Source organism: Lemur catta, chromosome 10 (assembly GCF_020740605.2).
Source record: "Lemur catta isolate mLemCat1 chromosome 10, mLemCat1.pri, whole genome shotgun sequence".
In the NCBI taxonomy this organism is placed as follows: domain Eukaryota; kingdom Metazoa; phylum Chordata; class Mammalia; order Primates; family Lemuridae; genus Lemur; species Lemur catta.
The window spans coordinates 85,221,484-85,239,538 of NC_059137.1; the positions used below are offsets into that span (position 1 = coordinate 85,221,484).

The 18,055-nt window shown below is 38.7% G+C and overlaps 2 protein-coding genes across 5 annotated transcripts in view; one reads left to right on the top strand and one right to left on the bottom strand.

Moving 5' to 3' along the window:
• Positions 1 to 18,055, top strand: part of LOC123646337 (centromere protein P) — a 239,244-nt gene that overhangs the window by 169,970 nt on the left and 51,219 nt on the right. The gene's annotated exons all lie outside the window — the stretch shown is intronic.
• Positions 1 to 18,055, bottom strand: part of ECM2 (extracellular matrix protein 2) — a 35,861-nt gene that overhangs the window by 8,413 nt on the left and 9,393 nt on the right. Inside the window, exons 2-7 of one of the 3 annotated variants that reach the window (XM_045563154.1) lie at positions 16,599 to 16,911; positions 12,332 to 12,520; positions 9,331 to 9,849; positions 6,577 to 6,692; positions 4,727 to 4,862; positions 563 to 720 (exon numbers count right to left, since the gene is read on the bottom strand). In XM_045563154.1, coding sequence (XP_045419110.1) covers positions 563 to 720; positions 4,727 to 4,862; positions 6,577 to 6,692; positions 9,331 to 9,849; positions 12,332 to 12,520; positions 16,599 to 16,887 — 1,407 coding nt within the window. In that variant the 5' untranslated portion in view covers positions 16,888 to 16,911. Of the gene's footprint in view, positions 1 to 562; positions 721 to 4,726; positions 4,863 to 6,576; positions 6,693 to 9,330; positions 9,916 to 12,331; positions 12,521 to 16,598; positions 16,912 to 18,055 lie in introns of all 3 variants that reach the window. The other 2 variants (XM_045563153.1, XM_045563155.1) reach the window with 2 other exon arrangements.

Below are 18,055 nucleotides of genomic sequence, written 5' to 3' on the forward strand. Positions count from 1 at the left end.
CTCTAGAGGAAAATGAAATAAGGTTGGGGCTTTGAGTGTGGAGTTTGTCACAGAACAATTTTTGTAGGAATTGGTCAAAATTTGTAAGCTACAGTTGCTCAATCAGAGGCCTTCTCTGTACAACAGTTGCGTCCATGCAGACTTACTATTAGGTCACAGTGTCTGTGGTTTTACCAGGAATTTGTGAGTGTGGACACACTGGTATTAATAGAATTTGAGCTTAGTCTGTGATGAGCTTTACAGTTCTGGTTTGGGACAGTTTAAATTGTCTTGCAAGTCAGAGTACCTTGTGGAAGTTGTGGTTTCTGTTTAAATTCCCAGTTCCTCTCCCCCATTCCCCACAAGAGCTGTCAGCAGTACCTTTTTTTGCTTTATCAAGGATCTCTACTAGTAATTATGATTTTGATTCATAATTTTGTAGATTATAGTAAATTCTGTATACCTCACCAAAATTTTGCTAAGTTTAATACATCATAATAGTCTTTTAAGATATATTGTTTGTTTTGTTATACTATATTTAAAATATAATACATTTAAAACATTTGAAGAAAAATATTGTTACCTCAATAGAAGCAGGAAGACCCTGTGGTATAATTCTAAATTTATTTTTTCCCAGACGCAAGTAGGATAGGTTCTTCAAAGGTTTGAAAGCTAAAGGATTGACATTGACTTCACTGAGATTGTTTCCTTCCAATTCTAAGGTGACCAATTGATTTAAGTCTATAAAAAATTAAATTACCAGAATATTAAGATAATTGAAAAACCATGCAATTTTTGTAGCCTTTCAAAGTGTCATGTGAAATGCCCTATTTATTTGGAGGGCAGATGTTATAGTTTCTTTATCTTCGTATCTCCCTGTAGAACTTTTTTCCAAATATTTTGCACATCCCAGATGCTCAATTTATCCAGGACTTGCATGGAACAGTGAAGAGGCAGACCCCAAAAGAAATCATTGAAATGCTACATGGCAAAAATATTTGTAAGGAACAAAAGCAAGGGAGAGGAGGAGAGGGGGAAGATAGGGAAAAGAGTCAGGGAAGTCTCCACAGAGGCCATGGTGAATGTGCAGGGATTTGGAATTCAGGTGGACAAGAAGTAGAAAGTTGTGGAAGGTCATTGGAAACATTGCAAAGACATGTATATATGAAGTGACAGCACAATAGACAATGGGTTGAGTGGAAGTTTAATGCAACGAGTAATTTCTTTTTCCAGGACACAGAAAGGAACACTCTTTCCCTGGCAGACCTTCAATCTCTGAACAAGGGAGTCAAAAATAAAGCAGAGCAGTGAATTCTCATCATAGTTATTCACTTATTGGCACAGAGTGCAGCCAAATGGAAGCTTTGAAAGAAAGATGATCAAAAATTCTCCATGTGTTCAAATTGAGCTACCAAGAAAGGCCTTTGTACAAAACAATTTTTCTGCTTTGTTTCTACTGGCCTCAGGAGTGGTATGATCCAGGTCAAATGGAAGCTCAGTGCTGGAAAATGGACAGCTCAGCAATGATAATACCCAGAGGCATCTTGAGTCAGAGGTTCAGGGTGTGGCCAAGATTCCCAGATTAGGGAATGTTTTTCTATTCAACTCTCTTCATGGGCATTGCACCAAATGCCATGTGGGACTCAGTCCTGCTCTTAGGCAATAGCAAAGACAGTTGTATCAGGAGTAGAGACAATAAATGCTGGAAGATTAAAAGAAGAAAAAGCAGTGTAGACTTGAGTAGTATGAAAGTGCTAGGCTCCTAAGAATAGAAAGGTTCAGATGAAATAGGAGTTACTTCCAGACTGAACCAGCCAGGTAAGCACACATAGGTAAAGGACCCATGTGGGTGTGCTCAGCAGGTGAGGAGACTAGGCCTGGAGTGAAAGTTGGTGATCCAGGAAAAGTACACCAGGAGGGTATTTGTGCTCTAGACAACAAGGTCTAGCTCTCATTCTCTACAGGGCGAGGAGCAGGGCAGGGGATGGCAGGACAAGAGCCACAATTTAGAAAGATTAATCTGGTGGTGGTGTTTAGGATCGTGGAAGGCCTAAGCAACAAGAAGTAACAAGGTCAGTCAGTAAACCATGATAAGTGGTTAAATTTCCTCGTATTCTCTTTCATTTCCAAAACTAAAGGTACTGAGAATCCAGCATACTTCTCTAGTACATAGGTAAGGTTTTGAAATGTAGTAGAAGTTTTCCATTGAAAAAGAGGTAACAGAGGTGGGCTAATGGTCATTACATGACCAAGAGGGAGAGAGAGAGAAACAGTACAATTTCAAGGCATTGGTGTATTCCTTTCAGATATTCTCTGGTGTAGGAAATAGGAGGTAACAGGAAATAGGATGGAGCTGGAGAACATTTCTTGTAGGTGATACTTGAGATAGATGTTGAAAGGATTCATGAGCAGAAAACAGGAAGTCTTGAATGCTGGGTATGCACGATGACAGATAATGGATGTGGCAGGTGCCTCTGTGTTCCTAACAAGTAGCAACACATGGTCATTGCCAGAGTGGCTGCAGTGCTCCTGGGTTTGGTTGCTTCAGTCATTAGTGACAACAGGAATGCTTTGGAAACATGTCCAGTTTTCTCCTGCTATCCCTCCCTCTACTTTTCACACCTGTCCCTTCAATTGTAAGACCTTCCCTTTCTCCATAGCACATGTGCACATCTAAAGTAGACTCTGTACCTCCTCTAGGTAAACTCCCCACACCTTAGTGTGGCATGCCTATGCAGCCCCTCATGTGCCCTTCACCCTTCACCATGCCTGCCTGCAGCTGCCACAACATCCAAAATTATCTCATTTCTTTACATTTTTGTGCTGTTTTCTCTTCCTGGAGTGCCCTCCTTCTTCTCTGGAACTATAATCTGAAAGGTCATGAGTGAGAAGCAGCCCCAAGAGAGATGACAGGAGAGCAGCAGGCCACTGATGGTCAAGCCGGGGGCTTCCACACTGAAGGAAGGTGGCCTCATGGCACTGCTCACTGCCAGCCTGACCACCCACAGCACCAGGACTCCTAGGAGCTGCCCCAGACAGGGAGGAACCCAGCACCCCAGGGGTCAGCACCGTAGCAGCACTAAGAATCTAGCACCTCCGGGGGCCAGCACTGCAGCAGCACTAAGAACTCAGCACCTGAGGGAGTGCAGGGGGCTTTCTAGGCTGGAGAACAGAAAGCCTCTTCACTCGCTACCTGCCTGGGGCCAGTGCTCAGACTATGCAGACTGGAGGGCAGGCAGCCAGTTCACCCTAGACTACACGTCAACACTCTGGGAATATAGAAGGATTTGTGCACAAGGGAGAAGAGTGTGCCAAGAAGCAGTTCCAGGGATATGTGAGAGAACCTTCACAATTAGGAGTTTATGTTTTATAATGTATCATTTTGATAACACAGCTAGAAATATGACTGACTTATAGTTCATACATAGCCTGTTAATAACTTATTCTAAATTAAGTATTCCCTTTGGTCTCTGTTGAACCCAGCAGTTAGAAATTGAATTTTCTAATGTCTTTTCCATATGGCAAACCCCATCAAAATTTGTGTTTATTAATGTTTTTCTGTGTGTTTTCCAATCCATCTGGAAAATACTCCCATAACTATGTAATCCTCAGATTTGGCAGTTCTCACTATTTTTCTTTTCTCATCACCAAAAGTGTTTCATTCCTATGAAGCTTTTTGGGAACTAAAAGAAATCATTGGATTGTTTTATTCTTCTAAAGGCTGGATTTATCAACATTTACATAATAAATATGTTTCAAATCAAGTAAACAGAAATACTGAGTACTATACCTCGAGCTATGCTAGACTATTGGGAAGGTAAAAAGAAAAATTAGGTAGTCTTTGTCTTAAAGGAGCACACAATCTAATCAAAGACATTAGCTAGAATTTCTGTAAAGTGAAATATGATAAAGCCTCTTCTATACAGTGTCACAACATGACAACCTCAGCTATCTAGCATGGTTCAGAAATAAGCATAAGAGGAACCAATTCCAGCAATATCAAATGCACAGAACATGGAGCACCATCACTAAAGTCTGTCTGTTGGAAAGCCAGGTCACAGTGGCAGCCTCACATCCACATGCCATAGGGTGTGGATATGGCAGGAGCTTGGTGATACATAAGTACCAGAAGTTACCAGCCCAAGCCTTCTCAGGAACAAAACTGCCAAAGCCAAAGTTAACCATGAATTTCATGTCCTTTCATTGTAAGATAACATCTCAGCCTTATAAACAGTGCCCATTTATTCACATTTTATACATAATTCTCGCATGCTTGGTTTTAGTTTTAGGTTACAACACATGGCAAATTAAAACAGCAAAATGTGTGGAGGCAGCAAGAATTGTGGTTGAGGCATATTGACCATCAGAGTGATAAAGGAGACTAAGAACCAACAAAAACATCACTATAGAACACGAAACACACGGCAGTGTGGGGAATATTTAGTGTAAGTCTTTAGCTGTTATGGACTTACAGTAGTGTTGTTTTGTTGTGAATGATGAAAACCTGGAATCATTGAAAGAAAGATTTATTTATGGTTAAAGTACTTTTATAAGACAACAGGCAGTGTAAAATTCATTTTAAGTTTTACTAGTCAATAATTAAAATAAGTTTTATCAACTTAAGAGGTAAAATGACCTAAAAACATTTTACTATTCATTTGGTGATACTGTAAATAAAATTTCCACATGACTACAGAAGAAAAATTATAAGGACACATGTCATAAAAAGACCACAAATGTTTAATACCTGATAAACTTTCTTCATCCATAGCCTGAAGATTGTTATCATTGATTTTAAGTTCTTCTAACATAGATGGTAATCCTGATGGAATCTGTGTCAAATTATTTCCATCCATATTCAGACGCGTTAACTTCTTCAGAAGCTTAAAAAGCAAGTCTTAAAATTACTGTACAGTCACATATGTCACATAATAGTCAGTTTGAAGTAGTGACTAAAAGCCTCACAAACCTACACTTCCTTAGGCTTAGGCAGTAATGTCCATGCCACATGGCAATCTCCACATTCTCCCTGCCAGGTAGATATTGAACCTCATAGTAGCACTGATTCTCAGGCATTTTCAGTGAACTACATTTCATGATTTTGTATCCCATTCACCTGTATTTATATTGCAACTTTAGAACGTGAGAGAAAGCTACCACTGGGTCAAGTCGTATTTTGCTAGATCTTAGGTTTTTACCTTCACAGAAATAGACAGGAATTTCATGACATCATGCAGTAATTTGACTCTGTCATGGATGCTAACAATTAAGACAGCAGTTTTAATCCTTTTAACATATTTTTATGCTTCTGTTTCTTATCTACACTAATATCTACACCAGAAAGCAGGTCATAAAATAGCACTAATTACTGTGTAAATTTTTCAGAACAAAGAGCTACAAATATCACAAGCTATTCCTATACGGTACCCAAACAGTTGACTTTCTGGAAAAGTGAGTTTTCGCAATTGTAGTTGCATGTTTGTTGGCCAGACTATGCCTATACCACCAAAAGTGTAGAATTGGGGTTGGGCAGGTTTTTGTGAAGGCACATGGAATGATTCACTTCTCCAGTGATCATATTCAAATTTCAATGGTTTTGTAATAGGACAGGGAATTCTAAAGCAAGAAAAGGAAGTAATTTCCTACAGCGTTTTTCTCTTGATCAAACATAGGAAATGTACTCCCTAATACTAGCTGTTGTTTATCAAGATAGCTAGCATGAAGCCAGCACTCCATGTCTATGATGTGCATGCTAAGCCCTCTTATCTGCCAGCCTACACTTCGCTTGAGAACCAGGAACTGAGAATATAAGAGGCCAGTGATTTGTTTGAAGAGTGGACCAAAGACCCAGAAGACTGTCCAAGGAAATAACAGTTTGACCAAATGGGATTGTTATGTGTTGTATTTATGGCTTTTAAAATGCACACATTTATGAGTTTTTATTTACACACATACCCCTCCTCTCTTGCCTCTTTGTTTCTCTGAAATTCCTTGAATCCTCCCTTCTCTTCTCCTTTTTAAAAAAACATTTTAATCAAATCTGTATCTTTCAAAAGTTTATTCTGCACTGTTTCCTGTTCTCTCTCTCTTTCCCTCTTATTTCCCAACCTATTCCTAATTTTCATCTGAGCTTATTTGTCTTTCCAGAATCCCCTTCTGCCAAAGTATCCTCCATCAGATTTTGCCTATTGCACGAAAATAAGGAGGCAGTGTCTTGCTGGCCTGAAAATGTTAATAGAGCTTCTAGATAAACTCTACTTTATTTCCAGAAAATGCTTCATGTGTGAAGAGACCAGATTTCAAAATGTTTTCAGTTACTTGGGGAGAAATTACTCCATAAAGTCAAAACATCAGTTTTGTCACTTATGCTGCTGTTGATGCCCTTAGGACAAAGATAAAATGTAAAAGAGTAAATGATATTCAACAGACAACTTGAATGCAGTTTAGGGACATCAGAAAAGAAACTTTCTTAGAAGAAAACTACCAGTTAAAAACATTTTGCTTTTCCTCTCTTCCCCACCTCCAACCACATCCAGTGTAAGTCATAGTCAAGCTGTCCAAATGGATTGTTATGTACAAATCAGAGCATGTATTTACCTTGAATGCTTTTGGACCTATGCCTGAAGAAGTGATATTATTTTTGCTCAGATCAAGCCTTTCCAAATTCGGAAGTCCATTAAATGCTTCATCCGGGATGGAGGCGATGGAATTTCCTAGAACATGCAGTGGTTGTGTTTTAGGCACATATGCATATACATACACGTACACATGTGTACGGGCATTTGTGTGCATGTATATGTGTGCATAGATATCAAGAGAGCTTTATCTGGAGGAGAAAGCAATACTCAAAACAAGGACAGAATATATGTTATGTAACAAATGCATGTTCAGAAAAATAACAAGACTGGGACTAGGTAGTTTAACATAGTCAAAATTTTCTAAGGATTCATCACGTTCTAGTATATCATGTTTTAGATGAAACTGCTTAAAACAACGAGAATGTGATCTGTTGGACAGTACTAGTAGCATTATGCATTTATAACAAAGGTGTGGAAGGTTATACAGAAACTGATTATTATTCTTCATATTTTCCCATAGCCATTTCCCTGGACTAGAAATATGATGCTATTTTTATCCAGGAAATCTCAAGCAAATCTCACACCTCCTCTGAGTATGTTTCCATCTCTGTATAAGAAGCTTGGGGAGATCATCTTCCAGACTCCCTAAAATCTAATGTTATACCTCTACTTCAATCTACAAAGGTTCCTACATGCTTTAATTTTATGAGTTTTTATTTTGACATTTAATTAAGTACAGTAGTTGATAATTTTAAACCCAGGAAGCGAGCTTACCAGAAGTTGTATGTACTATAAAAGCCATGTGGTGACCCTCTTGTAATACCAAGACACTGTAGCTCGGCACGGGTTGTTCATCCTTTCCAAGACTTTAGACTTTAACAAATTGGTTTTTCTTAGGGTAGAGCATAGCTGCATGCAGGCCATGGGAGGAGGGGTCCTTGCTGGGCATGAGGGGAATTCCTTAGATGATCATGTGAAAGTGGGATGAAATCCTACATCAGGGAGGCCATGGAAGCTTCTAGTATATTTGACACTGGCAATGTTCTGTTGCAGATGGCCATCCCTGCATAAATGTGCTGACCGTTTCAGGTCCTCTCACCCCTGCATCTCCAGGGCCACCTCTGGCATGGGCCTCATCACTCATAAGAATGCCCCTCCTGCTTCCAGCACTCAGGCATGTCCCCACCAGCCAGCCTCTCTCACACCTGCTCCTACTATTCCTCCACTCAGAACACTCTCAAGTGGCCCTATAGAAACATGGGCAAAAGGTCTGGACTACCACGTTCCTACTAGAGTGCCTAAAATGAGGTGGAAAAACAACCGACAGTACCAAGCACTGGCAGGCTGTAGAGTGGCAGGAAGTCTCTGACATTGCTAGTGAGAAATGTGCCACCTTAGAGAACTGTTAGAAAGTTTCTTATAAAGTTAACCGTGGTTTTTTATGTCACTTAGCAGTCCCCACTCCTGGGCATTACCCTAGAGAAACAAAGACTTAGGTTTCACCTGTAATCCTAGCACTCTGGGAGGCTGAAGCGGGAGGATCACTGCAAGTCAGGAGTCTGAGACCAGCTGATCAAGAGCGAGACTCTGTCTCTACTAAAAATAGAAAGAAATTATATGGACAGCTAAAATATATATATAGAAAAAAAAAATTAATCAGGCATGGTGGCTCATGTCCCAGGTACTAGGAAGGCTGAGGCAGAAGGATCGCTTGAGCCCAGGAGTTTGAGGTTGCTGTGAGCTAGGCTGATGCCACGGTACTCACTCTAGCCCGGGCAACACAGTGAGACTCTGTCTCAAAAAAAAAAAAAAAAAAAGACTTAGGTTTATGCAAACATCTGTATGTGGTTGTTACAGAAACTTTATACGTAATGGCCCCAAACTGTAAACAAGCCAGATGACCTTCAGTTGGTAACTGTGGCCCATCCACGCAACGGAACACTACTCAGCAATAAAGAGGGATAAACTGCAAAACAAAATGAATGGCTGCCAAAAGCATTAGAAGCCTGTTTGAAAAGGTTATAATCTGTATGATTCCATTTACATGACATTCTGGAAAGGGCCAAGCTATAGGAACAGAAAACAGATCAGTTTTCTGTGGTGGGCCAGGGCCTGGAGGAGGGAGAGATATAAGGAATTTTGAGGGGTAATGGAAATGTTCTACATCTTGATTGTGGTGGTGGTTACATGACTGAAAGCATTTGTTAAAACTCATAGAACTATACACTAAAGATAAGTTTTACTATATATGTTATACCTCATTAAAGTTGACTTTAAAAGAAGTCAATGGGAAATCATTTGATGTGGAGGAGTTTGCTTTATACTTAACTATGCTTCTGCAGTAAACACCTATCTTTTCTGCAAAGTTTATATGTTTGAAGATTATGAAATTAGTCTATTCAGGGTCAGTTTCATTATGAAATTAAAATACAATATTCCTAGAGCAATGAGAGTCCTTTACCTTTTTTTTTTTCCTTTCTTGAGACAGAGTGTTGCTCTGTCGCCCTGGCTACAGTACTGTGGCGTCATCATAGCTCACTGGAACCTCAAACTCCTGGGCTCAAGTGATCCTCCTGCCTCAGCCTCCCCAAGTAGCTGGGACTACAGGTGTGCACCACCATGCCCGGCTATTTTTTTCTGTTTTTAGTAGAGACAGAGTCTCACTCTTGCTCAGGCTGGTCTCGAATTCCTAAGTTCAAGCAATCCTCCCCCACTCAGCCAAGAGTCATTTACTTTTAAAGCACAAAGTAAAGCAGAATTCAACATTTCTTACCAATGAGCTCCAGACTTGTTATCTCTGGAGCTGTCAGCGGTGGTATCTGGGTGAGGACGGCATTGATGCAGCTGATGGTCCTGTAGGACAGAGAGCAACCACTTGGCAGGCGAAGTGTGCACCTGGGGGGAACAGGAACTGGGAATGGAGAGGGCACTCGAAACACATCTCCTCTTACAGGGTCCTCCTCCTCCTCCTCTCCTTCCTCCTCGTCTTCCTCCTCTTCCTCCTCTTCCTCCTCATCCTCCTCTTCCTCTTCCCTTCCTTTGTGTCGTCGTTGATACACCAGCCTCTCCTCCTCTCCAGGCCTCTGCCTTCTCTTTCCTCCTTGGCTATCCCCCTCATTGTGAAGTTTCCCCTGATCTCTAGGTCCAGGGGAATCTTTCTTTTGCTCTGTATCTTCTTTAATTTCTTCTTTATCCTCCTCAGATTGAAGTGCTTCTTTTCTTAATACTTGGTCCATTTCCACCTGAGGAGGTGGCAGCTGCTTATGAAGTAAATTCGTAGGTTCTCTTTGTTCTGAAGAATCACCAGAAAATTCAGTTCTGTCATTTAATGTTATACCACTGAGTAGAGAATAGGAGACTAATGACCACACAAGCAGAAGGTAGCAGAGGCAAGTTGATGATATTAATAAAAGGAAAAATCAATGAAAATGAGATTAGTAAATATTATTCCCTCCAAGTATTTGAGTTCAATTTAAAGATGAAATGCATCTTTACATTTTTGCTTACAAAGGTTTGGTTTGTTTGTTTTTTTGTTTTTAGAGACAGGGTCTTACTCTACTGTCCAGGCTGCAGGGCAGTGGCTCATTCATAGCTCACGGAACCTTGGACTCCTGGGCTCAACTATCCTCCCACCTCAGCCTCCTGAGTAGCTGGGATTACAGGCATGAGCCACCATGCCTGTCCTCGAAAAGTTTTGATAGTAACTTTATTTCTATTTTGTAAGATCTGTTTTAGACAATTTCTTTTTGCCTATGAGTCTTAATATTTATTTTTCTGTTAAATAACTCTATACTTATTTTTACTAAAATATCATGCTACCGGGTTACTAAAGAGGGAATAATATTGGCATATAATGCAAAATGGTAAGCAATTCTGTTGTGAGATTGTGATGTAATCAGATGTGATACCTTTATAATAGATACTGTTCTGTTAATTGGAGCTATTGGTAATGTAAGAGTTTATAAACTGTCATCAGACATAAGAAAAACTATAACAGATATATATTTTACTTGCTAATCGTAGTGAAACCGCCTTTTGTTAATAAATTTATTATTATTTTTGTCTGGTTTTCTTTCAGCTCCATGGGCCTAACAGTATTCTCTGAAATTCAGAATTATAGAAAGAAATTTCTTTTCTTTTTTCTTTCACACTCTTTACTTAAATCATTTTTACTGCCTAAGACTTACAGATGATGTTCTGGACTTAAGTGATACTGCTTGAAATTAGACATATGCACAGGAGTACTGTTTATCCTTCCATGATGGTGGGAGTAGAATAGATAATAGTAAAATGTTAATCTACATTTATATTTAGCTGTTATATCTTTGGCAGAAAGTGGGGAAGACATGACAAACATTAGATTCAGATTCACCCTCTGAGTAAAGAGTTCTAGGGAGAAATGAGTTCACGTGCATAGATTTTCTGCCATCAAAATTTATAAATTTATATAATCATATCTCTACTTTCATTTAATACTATATATATTTAATACTATATACTATTTAATACTATATATAACTACCCCCAAAAAGAACTCAGAAAATATAATTATTTGAAGAAATTACTTGAGGTATCAGTTCAGTATATATTATAAAGTCTGTGGGTTATTTTTTTCACATCTCCAGCAAAGCATGCAGAAGGAGAATAGGAAAAAATTAGTAGAAGGAAACTAAAGCTATCATACTGAAACATTTAAAATCCTTCCTGTATTTCCAAGTTTATTCTTCCAAAATAACTACAACATTTCAAGAATATTCCAAGTCATTTGAAAAATGGGAATTTCTAAATCTTGCCTTATAAACCTTGCATTTCACTCCAAGAAATCACTTTCATTAAATATTTTAATTTTCTAACATTTTTTAATAAGCATAATACTTTAGTGAAATAATTGGCAGTGTAAAGCAAAATACAATTTCTAAATATTCTAAATTTTTTCCTGGCAGGAGACTTGTAGACACCTACCCTGTAATCATCTGTGTGCATGGGAGCATTCTACCTTGGTTATAGACAAGAGAAAATGTCCCTTTCCCTTCCCACCAAATTATTTTAACAAGTATTCATTATTTTCATAAGGCAATGGTTAGGCTTTTCTTGGAAGAGACCCAGGCCTCCTTCCCAAGGGTCCTCCGCTCAGTCAGATATGAGCCTCATTGGAAAAGGGGTCAGTGAGCAGCCAACAAAACCCATGTTGTGACCTCCTATGCATAGAAGGGCCACAGGAGAAAATTACGCTTCAGGCCAGCCTCCTGTATTTCCCTGGGATTACCCAAGCAAGGATGTAGGTTCCTGTGCTGCCTTTGAGTGGTTGGGAACAGCCAGGAGGGTTGGGGTTTTGTTTTTCTAGATGCAAATCACTACTGCTTTGTTCACCCTGACTTTGAGATGATAGCTATACCCATGTTGAGTTGGATTAAGTGAGATAATATATAGAGAGACCAAAGTAGAGCCCTTAACTTACAAGAACTCAGAATCTGTTAGTTGTAGAAAGTCTATTACCGTATCTCTAAAGCTGAGAGTCAAACATGGAATGTAATCTGGTTCAAGTTTACTCAGTCTGATAGACCTAGACCTATAAAGCCACCATCTGTTATTTCTATCCCCTACCATACACTTTCCCAGATATTTTCTATGTTTATCAGCATTGTACCAATATTTTAAATACCTGGATGACTAGTTTATCATAATTTTAAGCTTAAATTAGTAACAAAATAAAAACAAATGGAAGTTAAAGATTATATCACATGTGATATTTTGTTTTAGCTAAATCTCTATACCAGTGTCAGAGCAGACTGGGCAGCATTCCCCTTCTGGTATGACTGTTTGCAGGCATGTCTGGGGTTGGCACATGGTTTCATCACAAAGCACTCTTCCATCTGAGCAGAGGCAGGTAGTGCAGGGGTCAGGAGACCATACAGCTTTGTTGTACATGGTTATGCCCTTTACCAAGCAGTGTCCCTTCTTTCCTAGAAGAAAACAATAACACACATTTGAATTTCTCATGTGGTTACCAGTAACTATGAATGGAAGTGAATACACGTGATGTCAAACTGATATAATCACACCAGAATAGAATTCTATGTACATTCATGCAGAGGGTAAAAATGCCTTATAGATATAACTCTCTGAAATGCTCTTCACTGGCTCTCCTCTCAGTCCCCTCACTTAGGCTCTGTGACCTCTTTGTGGTAACTTGACCCTGAAGTGCATTTTCATTCTGTATCTATCAAGATAGGCTAAGTTATACAACAGCAACAAACAACTCCCAAATGTCAGGTATTTTTCATTTATGCTATGTGTCTAATGTGGGTACACAGGGGCTCAGCTCATTTTAGTCACTCACGGTTTACCTACAAGCAGGCTGTCCTGACTGCCATAGCAGTGGGAACACGAGGTTGCAAATCACACATGTGCTCTGAAAGTGTCTAATTATATTAGCCAAAGGAAATTGTATGGCCCCACCTAACTTTGGAAGGGTCCAGGCAGTGCAGTTCCGTCACGTGTCCAGAGAGCTAAAACAGCACTAATGACCCAGCTCATAGCCCACCCTTGTTGATGTGCAGAAGGGGAAAGGTAAAACCAGACAATGTGCTTCTATGGCAAGTCTCAATGAGACATTACATGAGCTATTATGCTACTGAAATAGAATTCACATACCATAATATTCACTCTTTTCAAGTGCACAAAGCAGTGGTTTTTAACATTTCTCTACATATAGGGTTGTAGACATTTAAATAAGTATATCAGCTGAGCAGGCAATTAGAAAGCCAAGGAGTTGGGACTTGAATATGTGTGTGGGGGTCAGGAAAGAAAAGAAAGCCAAGGAGAATTAAGGGATGTCCCTCCAACCCTGGTGCCATACCAGATACTTCTCCTCCATCTGAGCCACTGTCCTGAAATTCCATCCCCAAATGAGCCTCTCACATCGGTCCTCTCCTTTCCCCCACCACTATCTCAGCCCAATTCAGGCCCTACACATCTCTCATTTGGATACTTGCAATAGACTAATCCCACCCACCCAATTCTTCCTCTGAGAAAAAACAAAAAAGTTTTTTCCTGGTTATAAAAACACTATACCCTATCAAAATTTCAATGGCTTTTTTTACAGAAATGGAAAAGTTAATCTTCAAATTCACATGGAAATACAAGGGATCCCAAATAGCCAAAACAATCCTCAGGGAAATAAACAAAGTTGGAGGTCTCACACTTCCAGATTTCAAAAACCTACAAAAAGCTTACTGCAAAGCTACAATAAATAGTTTATGCCAGTGTGGTGTGGTAATAAGGACAGACATATAGACCAATGGAATACTGAAAGTCAGTCATACATCTATGGCCAACTGATTTTCAAGAAGGGTGGCAAGACCATTCAATGGGAGAAAGAATAGTCTCTTCAAATGATGCTAGGACAACTGGATATCCATATGCAAAACAATGAAGTTGAATCCCTACCTTACACCAAATGCAGAAATTAACTCAAAATGGATCAAAGGCCTAAATATAAGTGCTAAGACCATAAAACTCAGAAAAAGGGGCAAATCTTCATGACCTTGTATTTGGTAATAGAGCCTTAGATATGACATCAAAAGCACAAACAACAAAAGAAAAAGATAAATTGGACTTCATTAAAACTAAAAATTTGGTGCATCAAAGGACATTATCAAGAAAGTGAAAGGATAACGTACACAGTCGGAAAAAATATTTGCAAGTCATATATCTGATAAGGGTATAATATCCAGAATGTGAGTAAATAACTCTTACAACTCAACAACAGAAAGACAACCCAGTTAAAAATAGGCAAAGGACTTGAATAGACATTTCTCCAAAGAAGATACACAAATGGACAACAACACATAAAAAAGATGCTCAACATCATCAGTTATTAGGGAAATGCAAATCAAAAGCACAATGAGGATACCACTTCACGCTCATAAGAATGACTATAACAAAAAATAATTAAGTAACAGATGTTGGCAAGAATGTGGAGAAACTGGGATCCACGCACATTAGTGGTGAGTATATAAAATAGTGGAGCTGCTTTGAAAACATTTGTCTTTTCATCAATTAATTAAATATATAATTACCATATAGCCTAGCAGTTCCACTCCTAGGTATATACCCCAAAGAATTGAAAACAAGTATTGAAATAAAACTTGTACATTAATGTCCACAGCTGTGCTATTTACAATAGCCAAAAGGTAGAAACAACCCAAATGTCCATGAACTGATGTATGGATAAACAAATGTGGTATATCCATACAGTGGAATATTACTCAGCCATAGAAAAGAATGAAGTTCTGATACAAGCTAAACATGAATGAACCTTGAAAACACTATGCTAAGTGAAGAAGTCAGATACACAAGGTCACATATTATGTGATTCCATTTATATGAAATTTCCAGAATAGGTAAATTCATAGAGACAGAGCAGATGAATGGTTGCCAGGGGCTGATGGTAGGGAGGAATGAGGAGTTTATGTACAGGGTTTCCCTTAGGGATGATGATAATGTTCAGAAACTAGATAGTGGTGATATTTATACAGTATTGTGAATGTACTAAATGCCACTGAATTATATACTTTAAAATCGTTAAAATGATACATTTTATGGTATATGTGGTAATACAATAAAAAAGAAGCACCTTAGGACCTCAGGAAAACATTTTTGGACAATTTGGAAATATTTAATATACATCTTCTATAATTTTTTATACATACCACCCTATAGTACATATTTAAAATTTTTTTAAATAGGTTTGAGATTAGGCATACTACTTTTTGGTCTTGTATTTTCCATTAGTATAGCTTAGACATCTTTCCACTTAACTAAGGATATTGATCTCATCCTTCTTTAGTAGTTATGAGTGCACTATTATTACAGTATTTTTTTATTTGATTTCTCATCCTCTCTTTTCTGACTCATCTTGTAAATGTGGCCTAAATTGCCTATTTTTATGATAGTTATATGTTATTTCTGTTAACTTCATGGAAATAATAATATGGAAATATATAGCTTTATTGAGACAATATATGAATATTACCCGTAGAACATTATATAGTGATATTTTCTTTTAAGTTTTATTTAATGGTAACATATCTATAATATAATTAGTTTTTTCTCCCAAACTTGGGAAAATATGGACCATTAAATACTGTTTTTAAGAATGCCTAGTTAAAATCTTTGGCAGAATTTTCAGTCTTTTAAACCTTTAAAAAGTCAGTGGTTTATCTAAAATAAATTCAGAGGCTTTAACTACATTTGTGTTTGAAAATTTTGGTTGAAAATATTTAATAGCTATGTGTGTGTTCATAGATTCATCTCAATAATTTATTTCTATATTCTAGGTGATCTATTATTATAAATGAAAAGACAGTTTACAAATTTATATGCATATTATCTATATTATGATTATAATTAATATATGTGTGTAGTAAACATACTGGAAAGAAACCAAAAAGATAACTATGATTTTATAAGTATAGTGATAGGGGCCAGGCATGGTGGCTCACACCTGTAATCCTAGCACTCTGGGAGGCTGAGGCAGGAGGATCACTTGAGGTCAGGAGTTCAAGATCAGCCTGACCAAGAGTGAGACTCCATTTCTATAAAAATTAGAGAAATTAACAGGGTGTCATGGTGTGCACCTGTAGTCCCAGCTACTCAGGAGGCTGAGGCAAAAGGATGGCCTGAGCCCAGGAGTTTGAGGTTGCAGTGAGCCATGATGACACCACTATACTCTAGCTAGGGCAACAGAACAAGACTATCTCAAAAAAAAAAAAGTATAGCAATAGGATAGGTAATTTTTTTTCCAATAATTTTGTATTGTAAGTATGCTCCTTAAATTATTTAAAAATTTATCTTTGTAGATGAAAACAAAAAGTTATATAACTTGGATTTTTCTTTCAAAAATTATCTTCATGGAGGTTCTCTTTCTCCCTGTCCCCTCCCCCATTTCTTTCTCTTCCCTCTCATATCTTTCTTTCTCTCTCTCTCCCTCCCCCCCTCCTCTCCCTCCTCCTTCCCTCCCTCATACTGTCCTCTTACCTGGTAACACATTATAGCTTGATTCTTCTCCAAGAAAATTTAAAAAAGATTCAAACTTTTCCTCCACTCCATAATCAAAGTTAACAATGGGAACTCTTGCTACTGGTGTCACAATTGTTTGGGGAATTCCAAGCTGTCTGTTTGATCTATGCTTGGATGAGGTTGAACTTTTCCTCAATCTTCTGTGATATATCTTCCTCCTTTGCTTCCTAGGAGCTTCTTCATTTTGCCCAAAGTCAATTTGAAAAATGATAAGCAGAACAAAACAAAACAAAGCTGCAAACTTCATATTTGACTTTTCACAAGTCAATTTCTAGAATGAAACAAAATTTCAAAGTTAGTGGTGACTAAATTTTTACTTCTTAAATTGGCTTATAATTGTATGTCTCACTGGGCAAGTCTTTGAGAAATAACACTTATATGATATATGGGCTATGTGCTGTAGTATTATTGCCAAATCAGAATTTGAAATTCTTCTATCAGAATCAAAGAACTTTTCATATTTTACCTTTATCTCTAGACCAGGCATGAGCAAACTTTTTCTCTTTTTAGAGACTGGGTCTTGCTCTGTTGCCCAGGCTGAGTACACTGGCTCCATCAGAGCTTACGGCAGCCTTGAACTGCTGGGCTCAAGCAATCCTCCCGCCTCAACCTCCTGAGTAGCTAGGACTATAGTCATGAGCCACCACTCCTGGCTATTTTTTTTCTTTTTTGTAGAGACCAGGTCTCGCTATGTTGCCCAGAGTGGTCTTGAATTCCTGGCCTCCAACGATCCTCCCACCTCGGCTTCCCAAAGTGCTGGGATCACAGGTGTGAGCCACCACTCCCAGCCAAACTTTTTATATAATGGGCCAGATAGTAAATATTTGAGGTTATACATTGTTTGTCATAATTATTTAGTTCTACCATTGCAGAACAAAAATGACCATAGACAGCCAGGCGCGGTGGCTCACGCCTGTAATCCTAGCACTCTGGGAGGCCGAGGCGGGTGGATCGCTCGAGGTCAGGAGTTCGAGACCAGCCTGAGCAAGAGCGAGACCCTGTCTCTACTAAAAATAGAAAGAAATTATCTGGACAACTAAAAATATATATAGAAAAAATTAGCCGGGCATGGTGGCACATGCCTGTAGTCCCAGCTACTCGGGAGGCTGAGGCAGAAGGATTGCTTAAGCCCAGGAGTTTGAGGTTGCTGTGAGCTAGGCTGACGCCATGGCACTCACTCTAGCCCTGGCAACAAAGCGAGACTCTGTCTCAAAAAAAAAAAAAAAAAATGACCATAGACAATATGTAAACAAATGAGTGTGGCCATGTTCCATTAAAACTCATTATAAAAAAAGGCAGTGGGTGGGGACTTGGCCCCTGGGCCATAGTTAGCAAACCCCTCTATGGGCCCCACTGTTCTATAGGTTTTCAACAATTCTTAGGAGATTTCTTTCCACCTGTCTGCCAAGGCATTC